The 13455-nt window shown below is 36.2% G+C and overlaps 1 protein-coding gene across 2 annotated transcripts in view; it reads left to right on the top strand.

Annotated features, from left to right (window-relative positions):
* The first annotated feature begins 320 nt into the window (after window positions 1-320).
* gnal2 (guanine nucleotide binding protein (G protein), alpha activating activity polypeptide, olfactory type 2) overlaps window positions 321-13455 on the top strand; it is a 49067-nt gene continuing 35932 nt past the window's right edge. Inside the window, exons 1-2 of one of the 2 annotated variants that reach the window (XM_079806261.1) lie at window positions 321-1019; window positions 12539-12611. In XM_079806261.1, the coding sequence (XP_079662387.1) occupies window positions 548-1019; window positions 12539-12611 (545 nt within the window). In that variant the 5' untranslated portion in view covers window positions 321-547. Of the gene's footprint in view, window positions 1020-11574; window positions 12363-12538; window positions 12612-13455 lie in introns of those variants that run through there. The other variant, XM_079806262.1, reaches the window with a different exon arrangement.

Genomic DNA, 13455 nt, shown 5'->3' with positions numbered 1-13455 from the left:
TGGGACAATTAAACGTATTGCCTTATTACAATCACATTGTTAGTGACTCGCTGTTGTTATTATAATGTTCCAGTCTCCAAATACTTCAGGTGTGCTCATTAAATGTCTCATTAGTGAGCCTGCGGGAGTCTCAGGGGTATAAGCAACCTCGATGCTCAAACAGTCTAGACGACGATCCATCCAGATCCCTCAGCGGGGATTTATAAGCACAAATCACCCGGCGCGAGGACAAAAACGCACCTAGATGACCCCACGTGTGTCCACCGGTTTTGTGCGGCTGGGCTTTTGGTTTCATTACGGTAAGGTGGACCTGCACTGTCAGCACAGGCAGATGTCAGGTGATCCACCGACTATTGCGCGTAGGTTGGACTGTAAGAAATCACAAAATGGCATTTTTTAAATACAAGAGCATCATTTTAGGATTACGCATGGCTGGAAAATGCACCATGTACTGTCAGCTCATGTGATGATGCGCTAAATCACTGGGAAATACAGCGTTTGTTGTGTATTTATGATCAAATATCAGCAGTGAGCGCCTGGCCAGAACATGGGGCTGTGTTACAGTCTGCGTCCACGCTTGTTTGGGGACCTCAGTGGATCCATTTCCAACGCCAACTCGGAGTCAGATCACCAGCCTCCGGATCCTGGAATGATGATGATGCCGTCGTGCGTCCGGGGCTCCAGGCAGCGCGACGAGGACTCTGGAGGGAATAGCGGGAAGACATCATCCACCTCCCCTTTACGCACCGGGGACGCCGGCAAGATCCCGGCCGGGGAGCTCCGCCGTGGCGACGCGGACAGAGCGCTCATCCAGAACGGCGGAGGTGGAGGTGGAGGAAAGAGGAGGCTGCAGCTGCTCCAGACTCCCAGCAGCGCACAGAAACACAAGAACTGGGACAAATTGGTGGTGGAGGAGAAGGAGGCCGAGAAGGAGGCCAAGAAAGTCAGCAAGAACATTGACAGGGCCTTGAAGGAACTCAAACGGGAATATAAACAGACGCATCGGCTGCTGCTCTTAGGTGGGTGATGCTGCCATACCTGCCGTGTGCTGGCTTTCTTTATTACTATTATTGTGCTATTGAAAATAGGCAGGCATTGATGTCAGAAAGCATGTATGCCAGCACTGTACTTGAACCTGAATGTAGCCTAACATATATTCTCAATGCTTTCATAGTGCCTCAGTCATAATAGCTATACATCCAGAGATCAATCAATACTTATCTTAATGACTGATACCGATTATTTTAATGTTTAAATGTCTATATATACACACCAATATGAATTTGACATCATTCGACTAGACTACACCAATAGAATAATCATTTCGTAGTAATATTTATATAATAATAGGCTACCAATATTATTTTTTGGTATGCCACTGCTTCCAAACAGTGTATATCAGTCGAAATTACAATAAAAACACGATGTACAGTATGACATTTTTAATAATAATAATAATAATAATAATAATAAGAAGAAGAAGAATGAAATCCGTATTATTTGAAGGTGGATTTCTCATTTGTTTTAATCCATTGCATTGCATTACAAGTATAACAGGTAAATATGCAAATGTAACTGGGGTTACAATGATTGGTTACACTTTATTTTACAGTGTTCTTGCTGTTACACACGTTGCATGTAGTTATTCTAATAACTATAAATTATGCATAATTACATGCAACTAACACCATAAACAAAACCCCAATCCTAACCCTATAGCATGCGGTTAATTAATATTACTAATAATTACACTGTAACATGGACACCTTAAATAAATAGTAAGTAACCCTTTATTTTAAGATGTCAACGTTACAGTGCAATTATATATTTAAGTACTGAGTAATATTAATTCATATGTACTTACTATAGGGTTAGGGTAGGATTAGGACTTAGCATGTAAGTAAGTATATGTAACAAGGACACTGCAAAATAAAGTGCAACCCTATAATTTATTAAAAGATAGAATGTAATGTTATGTTTATTACAAGGCATTAAGATTATTACTTCTGTATGTTAAGGCTTCAAGAAAAATGATGTTGCCATACATTACATTATGTCTATTTGATGCATCAGTGTTTTCTTACCTAGAAGTCTGTTTTTATTAGCCATATAACACTAGGGCCATTAAATACAAGAGAAATAAAAAAAGGGAACGTTCCATAGACAATATATAGATCTTATGGTGAGTTAAGATATCAGAAAATAAAACTGAGCTCGTATAGTTTGTCAGCAAGTACATGATGCTTTGATAAGATACTAGTATAAGCCACAGTAAAAGAATCTATTACTTTGACCTCTGGGACACTGATAACTCACACACAGTATCCTAGTCTTTCAGTGTAATTCTTGGAACCAGCTAAACAACCTGCGAAACTACACACATGCCCCATTGATTTTAAACAACGCACTACAGAAACATACTGAATATGCCTATCTAATTAGTTTTAAATGCTCTGAGAGCATTTCCCTCTGTCTAAAGAACAGATTCCACGTCTTGTGTGCTGGGCTGTAAAGTTTGCTATGTTGCTAAGTGATGTCTGAATACGTGTTTCATGAGTCATTAAGACTAAAGGTATTAGACTTGCTGTCAATTTGGATTTCATTGCTTTATTGTCCTTTGCTACTGATAACAATGGATTGGCTAACTTTGTAATCCACACCGGGGATTTATAATCTTACTCTTACTCAAATGGCACTCGACATAAAGAAAGACAGAAGCCTTGTCAATCTGACCTGCACGAAAAAAGGTTCAGTGGGGTTCTATATAGGGTTCACTGTAAACCCGAACACTCAAAATAAATCATTGGTTTGAGTAGAGCCAGCTCAAATTAAATAAATCAAATGAACTTTTATGAGTATTTAGAACTTTCTTTTTCTTTTGAGTTCACAAAACTGACACATTTTAAGTAATTGGAATGGTTTCGTTTTTTTTGAGTTTTATGAACTTAAATTTAACGGAAACTGGGCTGGGATTTCTATTTCCCAGCATGCTTTGCCATGACACTCAAAAGGGAGAGTAGGGATGTCACTTCGTTACCAAGTCGGTACTGAAATTGTGACAATACCAGCATTTCTGTAGTACCGACTCCCGAGTGTATTCGGTAGGGCTGCACGATTCTTGCTAAAATGTGAATCACGATTTTTCTCCATGGGAATTGAGATCACGATTCTCTTACACGATTCTCATTTTTTCTTATACTTTAAAATAAAATGAATCAATTTTAAATAAAAGTAATTAGTTACAATTCAATTAAAATGTAGAAACAACAAATGTAGACAGACTAGATGTAAATATATGCTTATTACTGTTTATTTCTATTTTTATGATTATTTAATAGCTTGCCTTGTGGAGAGAGGGTTTTTGTTGTCTTATTTTGTTGATTCATTTAGTTTTTGCGTTTTTGTAAAAAATGAAAACTATAAATATTTTTTTTTTTTATAAGAAAACGCTTAACGTGGCTTAATGTACTAAGACAGTGTTACAGACATCCCAACCTGAAAAAAGTCATTTCAGGGAGGTACGCCCCCCCCCCCCCCCCCCCCCAAAAAAAAAAAAAAAACATGAAAGGAGGAAAAGTATCCCGAATTTCACCACAGAACATGACTTTACTTGTATATTGTAATATAATATATCATTAATATATAATTTCTATATGCCAATGCAATTATTTGGAAAAAAAAATATGTAAAATTATGTAGATCACTTTTACTATTTATATAAGCTGCTTATACTATTTATGTAAACTGCTTTTATTTATATTTCATTGCAACTTTAAACAGGTCTAAGGAGTTTGTTGTTTTCATGTAGCCTTGGCAACTAGCCGACCTGAAAAATATGCACATGAAATGAAACTTGTTTAACTCAAACATAACATGTCAGTAACAAACTGTACAGCGTGCAAGATTGTCATTATGTTTATACTTTATACTTTCGTTTTTTTGGGGCACTCTCCCTCTGCCATGGCGCTCCAGTTTCTAGATACACTGAACTGATTAATTCGGTTCGGGAGAAGAGATAAAAGCCCGCCCACACTGACAATTGATTGGTTGACTTACCGAAACAAGCCAATCAGGACGCTCTCCGTCTTACATGCGCTTCATTAGGGTGCACACTAGCACACACACGCAAGGTCTCTCGCTCTCTCTCCCTCTCTGCCGTGCGCGCGTGCACAGTTTGCGGTTAATTTTTACCTCTTACCGCTACAAATCTGACTCCGTTTAGGTCTGCTCTGCCGTCTTGTTACACGTCAGTAACAGCGAAACATGGCCAATGAGGGAGAGGAGAGAAGTGGAGATTTATGATTGATTGGTTAGTGTTTTGTTATTGTGTGAGTGTGACAAGCTCTGGTGTGACCAATAACGCGTGAACGCAGCAGGATCTGAGGGAAATACACGGAAGTGAATCGCCAACATTAAGAAATGAGATCGCATTTATGTTTGAATCGAGATCGTGATTTTTTTTCGATTAATCGTGCAGCCCTAGTATTCGGTACCCGTAGTTGCATTCAGTCGCTTCCATGCGTGTTTATCTAAGTGCAGGGCTCCAGACTGTAGCCGAATATATATATACTAGTGTATGTGAATATTAAACTGCAAAATACTATTTAAATATTACTCCTGCATGTTCTGCGTCTCTGTGTGAGTGACGGGCGGTCGGGCGATATGCGCACGCGCACACACACGCACGCATGATTCTCGCTCACTGTCTTTGTAGTCTCTGCTGTGTGTCACTATATGAGGACACGAACGCATAAACCGCCACTTCATGAGAATTTACCGTTTCATTTGAGAAAACTGTCATATCATGAACACAGACACTCAAGGGTCTTCACAGCAACCCGTCAAAATAAAAGTTTGGTTTAAAAAAAATTGAAATTGACAGAATATATCAGGCTACTGTTGAAGCCTACAGTAGATTTAGCTACGTCTCTAATGTAATAATAATACATCTCTACTAATAATAATAATTATGCCTAGATGGTTGATTATTTTTCACTTAATCTTTTTTTATAAACAATGTTTACTTTTAAACAGCATACAGCCTTTAAATGTGTATGTATTGTTTACTTATAATGATTATCATCATAAATAATAAACTTAATACATTTAATAAAATAAAAAAAATTGTTAAATTATTTTATACCGTAAAATTTGTATGGTATTGGTACCGACTACTGGAATTTTGGTACTATGACATCCCTAAATGCTAAAATTACATTTGATATGTTCTTATGTGCAAGATTAATGTTAAAGGTGCAGTGTGTAATATTTATGAGGATCTATTGACAGACATGCAATATGATATAAATAACTGTTTTCAGTGGTGTATAAAGACCTTACATAATGAAGCGTTATGTATTTATTTCTACATACATACACCGCGGGTCTCCTTCAGAGCCGGACAGTAGTGAAGTATTTTTAATTTCCAAGTCATTTTATTTTTCAAGTATATGTACTTTATCAGTGTTCGTCTTTGGAAAACTTTTACTTCACAACATTCAAAACATAATATTGTCATTTTTACTACACTACGTTTCATTTTGAATATCATTTAATACTTAATTACATAAAAAATGGAGTACTTTCTTACTTTTACTCAAGTAAAAAGTAATTCAAAGTTTTACATGAGTACAAGTAAAAGTATTACATTTTTAATGTAATTAAGTATTAAAGGTATAATTACCCCCCCCCCCCCCCCCTGTAATTTATGAAATGTAGTGCAGTAAAAAGTATGACATTATGCTTTGGAATGTAGTGAAGTAAAAGTTTTCCAAAGAAAAACAGTGATAAAGCTTGAAATATAAATATAAAAATACTAGGGCTGTCAAAAGATTAATCGCGATTAATCGCATCCAAAATAAAAATTTGTGTTTACATAATATATGTGTGTGTACTCTGTTAATTATTATTTATATATAAATACACACACAAGCATGTATATATTTAAAAAAATATATTATTTTTAAATATAAAACATTTATATTTATATATATATTATAGATTATATAAATGTATATACATGCAAATATTTCTTAAATATATACATGAATGTGTGTGTGTATTTATATATAAATAATAATTAACAGAGTACACACACATATATTATGTAAACACAAACTTTTATTTTGGATGCGATTAATCGCGATTAATCTTTTGACAGCCCTAAAAAAATACTTCTACTGTCCACCTCTGGTCCCCTTACAATGAAGTCACCATTTTGCGCTGTCATGTTTCTACAGTAGCCCTAAACGTCTGCTGTCTCAGACGACGACATCTTTGTCCTGTGTCGGCCACTGTAGCTTCTCTATGTGCTTCAAAAAGGGAGGAGTGAGCGGTGGGCGGTTGCAATTCACAACCTCACCACTAGAGAGCTCTAGCAGTGAGGTTGTGAGGTCGTGAATCGCTAGCACCTTTTAAAGGTATAGTTCACCAAAAAACGAAAATTTTATATTTTTCTGCTTACCCCTAAGGCATCCAAGATGTAGGTGTCTTCGTTTCTTCAGTAGAACACAAATGAAGATTTTTAACTCCGACTGTTGCAGTGTGTCACTCATATAATGCTTGTCAATGGAGACGAATTCTATTAGAGTAAAAAAAGCATGGACAGACAACTTCAAATTAAACTCCGCGGCTCGTGACGACACATTGATGTCTTAAGACACGAAACGATTGTTTTCTGAGAGAAACCAAACGGTATTTATGCAAGTATATCACCTCATATCAGACGAACGCTTTAGCTCTCCAGACTGCCATCACTTCCCGTAGGTGAGGTAAAAATAGCGGCCAGGTCATAGATATACATACATAGATACCTCATTAGTGCCTGCGTGGATCATGGCGTGGATCGCTCGAATGAGGATTCTAAGTATACATATCTATGACCCGGACGCTATTTTGACCTCACACACGGGAAGTGATGGCAGTCTGGAGAGCTAAAGCGTTCGTCTGATATGAGGTGATATACTTGCATAAATACCGTTCGGTTTCTCTCAGAAAACAATCGTTTCGTGTCTTAAGACATCAATGTGTCGTCACGCGCTGCGGGGTTTAATTTGAAGTTGTCTGTCCATGTTTCTTTTTCTCTAATAGAATTAGTCTCCATTGACAAGCATTATATGAGTGACACACAGCAACAGTTGGAGTTAAAAATCTTCATTTGTGTTCTACTGAAGAAACGAGACACCTACATCTTGGTTTCCTTAGGGGTAAGCAGAAAAACATCACATTTTCGTTTTTGGGTGAACTATCCCTTTAAGGGCACTGTAAACCCTAACTCTCAAAATAATCAATTGATTTGAGTAGAGACAACTCAAATTATACAAATTAGTTCAATCAAATGAACTTTTATGAGTATTTAGAACTTAAATTTTCTTTTAAGTTCACATTTTAAGTAATGATTAAGTAATCAATTGTTTCATTGTTTTGAGTTTTATGAACACGTCTCTTTTAATTTAGACCAACTTAAATTTAACTGAAACTGGGCTGGGATTTCTATTTCCCAGCATGCTTTGCCATGACACTCAAAAGGGAGAGTAAATGCTAGAATTAAATGTTATATAATGTTCTTTTTTGTGTGCAAGATTAATGTTAAGTGGGAGATTTAGTAGTGTTTAATGTTTTGTTATGCTAGTTTAGAGGAGTTTCTGTTATGTTGGGTTTTTTTTCAAGGTGACGAGTGGAGCATGAGCTTAGCTTGAGAACAGATGTATGTGACCCTGGACCACAAAATTTTGTATGACAAAAAATATTTGTGACAATAGCCAACAATACATTGTATGGGTCAAAATTGTCGATTTTTCTTTTGTGCCAAAAATCATCAAGTAAGATGTTCCATGAAGATATTTTGTAAGTTTCCTACTGTAAATATATTTAAAAAAAAATATTATTTTATAATAATAACATTAGTCGTAATATGCATTGCTAAGGACTTCATTATACAACTTTAAAGGCGAATTTCTCAATATTTAGATTTTTTTGCACTCAGATTCCAGATTTTCAAATGGTTGGTCCAAATATTGTCCTATCCTAACAAACCATACATCAATAGAAAGCTTATTTATTCAAATTCAAAGAGGATTTTTTTTTTTTTTATTTACCCTTATGAATGTTTTTGTGGTCCAGGGTCACATACGTGAAATTGTTTATATTGATGTACTCATTCAGCAAGTGCTGTGCTATGCTAATTCTATCCAAGCATTATGTTGCTAATTAACAAGGTAGCATTTATTGAATTAGCTATAAGTTTCACTACTAAAAATGTTTAAGTTGAGATTACATGATAATTTTAAGTTAAATGTATATGAATTAGTCTACTCAAATATTTCAAGTTAAGAGCTATTAAAATGTATGAATACAAAATAAAAATCTGCAAGTTCTGCTTACTTAAACTTTACATTTCTTAACTTAAAACATTTGATTAAACTGATTACCTCAAATTTTTTGAGTTTTGTCAACTTATTTTGGTCTACAGTGTTCTTGACTTAATTTTAAAGAACCCTTTATTCCAAAAACGTTCTATATAAGGAGAAATGTTTTGCATGAATGCATAAAGGGGCGGTTACACTGCACTTTTCGTCCTATTGACTTCCATTCAAACGCATGCAAATGCGTCAAACTGGCAACGCAAACTCATGCGAAAAGTTTTGCATTCCGCTGCGTTCCAAAGTTCAGGTTTGTTGAACTCTGACCTGCAAATTTGCATCACGTGAAGATGTGTGACCAGTAGATGATCGATACGTCACTGCGTGACCTCTTTGCTAAATTAAAAGAACAATATTTTTGCAGTAAAGTCGAGTAGATTGTATATTTTCTACATTTTGAGTGTATTACTATTTGTTGTATGTTGAATTCATGTAAATTTCGCATGCTCGAAGTCTAGTGTGACCGCGGCTTAACACATTTATCTCAATTTTTTTCTAGTGATAAAGTACGTTTACAAGCTGTTTAATTCATAAAATGTAATCAAAAAACTGAATTCTAACACAACTAATTAATACTAAATCCATAAAATGATGGGAACCCCTAAACGGTTCCTTATATGAAGTGCCTGACAGAACCCTTTAGAGCTCTATAAACTCCGCTTCTTCCGAATCCAGCAATGATTTGGGATCTATTTATAAGGAGAGGGCAAATTTGCATGTTTTACTGGCGCGTGGCTCATTTGAACTCTGGCATAGTTGGCCAAAGACAAATACAAATACAGAGTGGGATCTCAAATCCTTGCGCATTCAGTGTTGTGAGATTGAAATTTCATAAAGGCCAATTAAACAAGTTTGGCTGCAGAAAGAGGTGTTGTCAGTTTTTAGAAATTGATAATAAAAAGAGACAGAGAGAGTGCGAAGTCATCCAAGATGTGGCTTATAAATTAACTTTAATGGAGTATCATACTGAGTTATCTTTAAGCTTTATGATAGTTATTTTTAGTTCAGAAGAATGACACATCCTTGGGAATGTCTTTGTACAAGTTGTACTGTAACTACTTAATATCTGGTATATCGAGTAGTAGATAACACAGCCCTAAAGTGCACATCATTTCCTTGTAATAGAGGTAAACGGGTAGTTTTGCCTATGGGCTAAATAACATGACTATAGCTTATATTTAATGAAAGTGCAGAAATAGTCTATTTTAATGACATATATAGCCCATTTAGTCTTCTAATCGATGTATCACCCGTAAATAGCCAAAATGGGTTTAGGGAGGACGCCTATAAGCGTTGAATATTTTGATTATGGTTGTACCATAGGGACTCCTTTAGGGCAAAAACAAGAGATTGTCATGCTTCCACACAAGTTGGTATTGTTCCTTTCTGTTGCATTGCAATGTGAAGTGTGTGTGGTCTGTAAACTGAACTTTGTCACCCTGTAAATAGGTTTTATCATTTACTGAACGTGTACTTTGGCTCTAGCGTGGCCCTAACTGCATATCGCTAACTAATTGTAATGAACGCATTATGCAATATGCTCTGTTGTTTTGAAAGATGTGAGCTTTAGGTCAGAAACATTCATGTGGCTTTTGTCCTTGAGTAAATACAAACTGCAACAATTTGGCCAGAAATGGTCTTCCATTTAATCGAGTGCAGCGAAACCAATCGATAGTCTATCAATATGAGTTGTATTAACAGGAGTTTTTAAATATTTGTTTAATTCTAACTTAAAAAATGAGAAAAATTTACTGCATTAAAGTAATGAAAAAACATATTGTCTTGACTTATTGATCATAGTTTTATTTTCATTCTCTTAGTTATGAGAGAAGTTGGTTTATTTGAATTGTTTAATGTCGCCTTTATCAGCTGTTAAAGTACGGCATAACAATGATATTTGGTATGAATTGTTTTGTTCTATTGTTTGAAAATAATAATTCAGACATCCTTCAAAGCTAAGCACAACTATCACACATAAATGATGTAAAAACATAAAGATATTACATAATTAATAAAACTAGAAGATTCTGAATGAACAAAACTTCACATGATGTTGTGGCAATGTTGAAAAGTTGTCAGCTTATTTTATCGTGTTCCTTCTTGTGGCCCGCAAATAGGCGATGCCTATTTTTATTATTGTTGCAGAAATTCTCAGTGATTTTATGCATGTGTATATAATATATATATTTAGCATTTCTAAATCTTAATGTCATTTAAAAATCCTAAACCACCATAATAGTGCATATTAGCTTTTGTTTTCTATATTGTTATACCCATTTGAGCCACTGGAAGCATTTTCCTTTATATTTTTTTGACCTTGCATATCTCAATGTATGTGCTGGAAAAGATGATTTGGCATTTTTCTTCCTCAAAATTTCAATCCACGTTCGATTGTATTGGCAATAATGGAGTTAGTGGTCAGATTTTATGGTTTCCGCACAGTTGCTTAATGGTTTAACAAAACACTCTTCAGTTCACATGAATTGTATAAGCTTTTTTTAGAATTTAAATGAGAAGTGAAAGTCATATGCGTTCTTAAGTATGAAATAGGAGAACTGCAATTTCTAAAGAAGTCATTTGGTGATATGGTATTTTATATGATTATTTAGTCAAATATTTCATGCTGATTCGATCCTGCCAGGCCAAATTATTAATGTTATAAAAAATATGAATAAGATCGAATAAGGAAGACTTTCTTGTTGAAGTCACTTTTATGGAAGTAGTTTTGTTTCCTTTATATTATACATTTATATCTAGTTGGTGGTGGTAAATTCACTCATTTGAGTAAAAGAGGTTGTGCACTAACTCAATTTTATTTCAAATTTTATTTAATTTGTGGTTGGGTAACAAAATATGTTGAAATATTCTGAGTGATAACACGACCTTCCTCCTTTTTATTTTAATTCAGTGTTTTTAATCTGTCACATTTCTGTACTGGCAATATCATGTCTAAATGACATAACTTTGTCAGGCAAGTTATGCTTATTGATTTTGAGAAGGGAAAAAAAACATATATACACTTGTCTGAGTGTGTTTTTATAAGGGGGCAGACGTTTTAAGACCAGCAAAATCAGCTTAGACTAGTTTAATATGTTCTTTTTCCCCAGTATAAAACGTGACAGACTTTAGGACCCAGCCATTCATCTGCTACAATGATGTAGCAGACCATCTTAAACCATTTAAGATCAGCAAAACCTGCTTAGACTAGTTAATATGTTTTTCCCCCCAGTTCGACAGACTTTGAGACCCAGCCATTCGTCTGCTATATCATCCCATCCGCTACACTTTACATTGTAACATTTGTAAACTCGCGCTGTTACATTTAAACATCCGTTCGATTTCGTTCGTTCCAGCGTTTCGTCAGCCAGTCAGCGATACTTTGTAACAGTTTTCCTGGTTCCGGTCATTACCAGTGACAGACAGACAGAGGCAGTGCTGAGTTACAGACTACAGCAGAGATACAGGCAGAGAATATCACATAGAAAAAATACAGAGAGGGCGAGAGAACCGAAGAGAAGGGAAGAGCGCCTGGCAGGGGCTCACAGAGACCCCCGGATCCAGATACAAGTTCATATCCCACCTTACCGATCGATATGTGATCAATTTCATCAATCCCGTCGCTTGAATGACGCCCGGACTGCTTGAGACATTGTAACAGGGAGGAGAAACCAAAGCCTTCCCGGCAACCTTTTTTTTTTTCTTCTTCTCTCTTCTGTCTATTGTGGATCATTTTCTCTCTTTGGAATCGGAATTGGATTGATCATTCATAAGGACAGCGCACAGATTGGCTTCGAGGGAGTAAGATGGGGTGTTTGGGGAGCAGTAAAACCGAAGACCAGCGCATCGACGAGAAAACACAGCGAGAGGCCAACAAGAAAATAGAGAAACAGTTGCAAAAAGAGAGACAGGCTTATAAAGCCACACATCGACTGTTGTTGTTGGGTAAGAGGAGACTTGAGGCGTTATATCTGACATGCGAGAGCCTTCCGAGGCTGTGTTTTTAAACGCGCCGTGTTTGACAGCTCAATCTGGCATGTCGGATTGTACATATGAAGAACACACACTGAAGTATCTGAGAGACTTTGCATGTATTCTCACGGCTGTTTTTGCTTCCGTAGGGGCTGGTGAGTCGGGCAAAAGCACTATCGTGAAGCAGATGAGAATTCTTCATGTCAACGGGTTTAATGCGGAGTGAGTACATGTTTACTGTACTAATGACATATGTGTGCATGTAAGGGCGGTATATGAAGGTTGGGCCCTGTGTTCAGCCTCGGCATGGCGAAGGAAACCCTCGTACATGCTGAAGCAGATAGGGATGTAGCACTACGTGCTATCGGCTAGTGCTTCACTGCAACATCACTGCTAGAATATGGCTGAGAAGCGACTAAAATCAAACACCAAATGTTCATAAGGCCTCTAGGTGTTAAAGTTTCTTCAACACTTTTTGCATCATAAAAATAATTGTAATGGCATGTCTTAATGACAACTTTTTTGGGGGCAAGTTATGATTGTTGTGTATTTGTATTACAGATATATTGTGTAATATTATATATATATATTAACATTTACACTGTGGGTGGGATAATAACTGTCAATTTAAAGTAGTAGCTCAGCCAAAATGAATATCCCATGCTGTTATTTCAAAATGAGAATCTTTACACAGCACTTTTCCATTTAACTGTGTCCGGCTCTAAGAAAGCAACGTAAAAGTAGTTCAGATAGGACATTTCAAAGTCTTCTGAAGTCACATGATAGCTGTGTGTGAGGAACGGACCGAAATTCAAATTGTTAGTCACTGAAAATCTTTCCATATCTCGTTCTCCATTTCATGATGCATGATTTGCTTGAAGCGATGCATGTTTGGCATCAGGGAGTTTCAAGCTGGTCTATCGTATGGCTTCAGAAGGCTTGACATATAGCGCTCAGGTCATATAGACTGTTGTCATAATTAAAAACAATAACAGTATACAAGTTTGGAACGATATGAGGGTGATTTTAAATAATACTTATTATTTTTGGGGTGAACGATTCCTAG

The sequence above is a fragment of the Gobio gobio genome (genome assembly GCF_949357685.1).
Source record: "Gobio gobio genome assembly, chromosome: 23".
NCBI classification, from domain to species: Eukaryota; Metazoa; Chordata; class Actinopteri; order Cypriniformes; family Gobionidae; genus Gobio; species Gobio gobio.
This window is presented reverse-complemented; position numbering and strand designations above follow the sequence as displayed.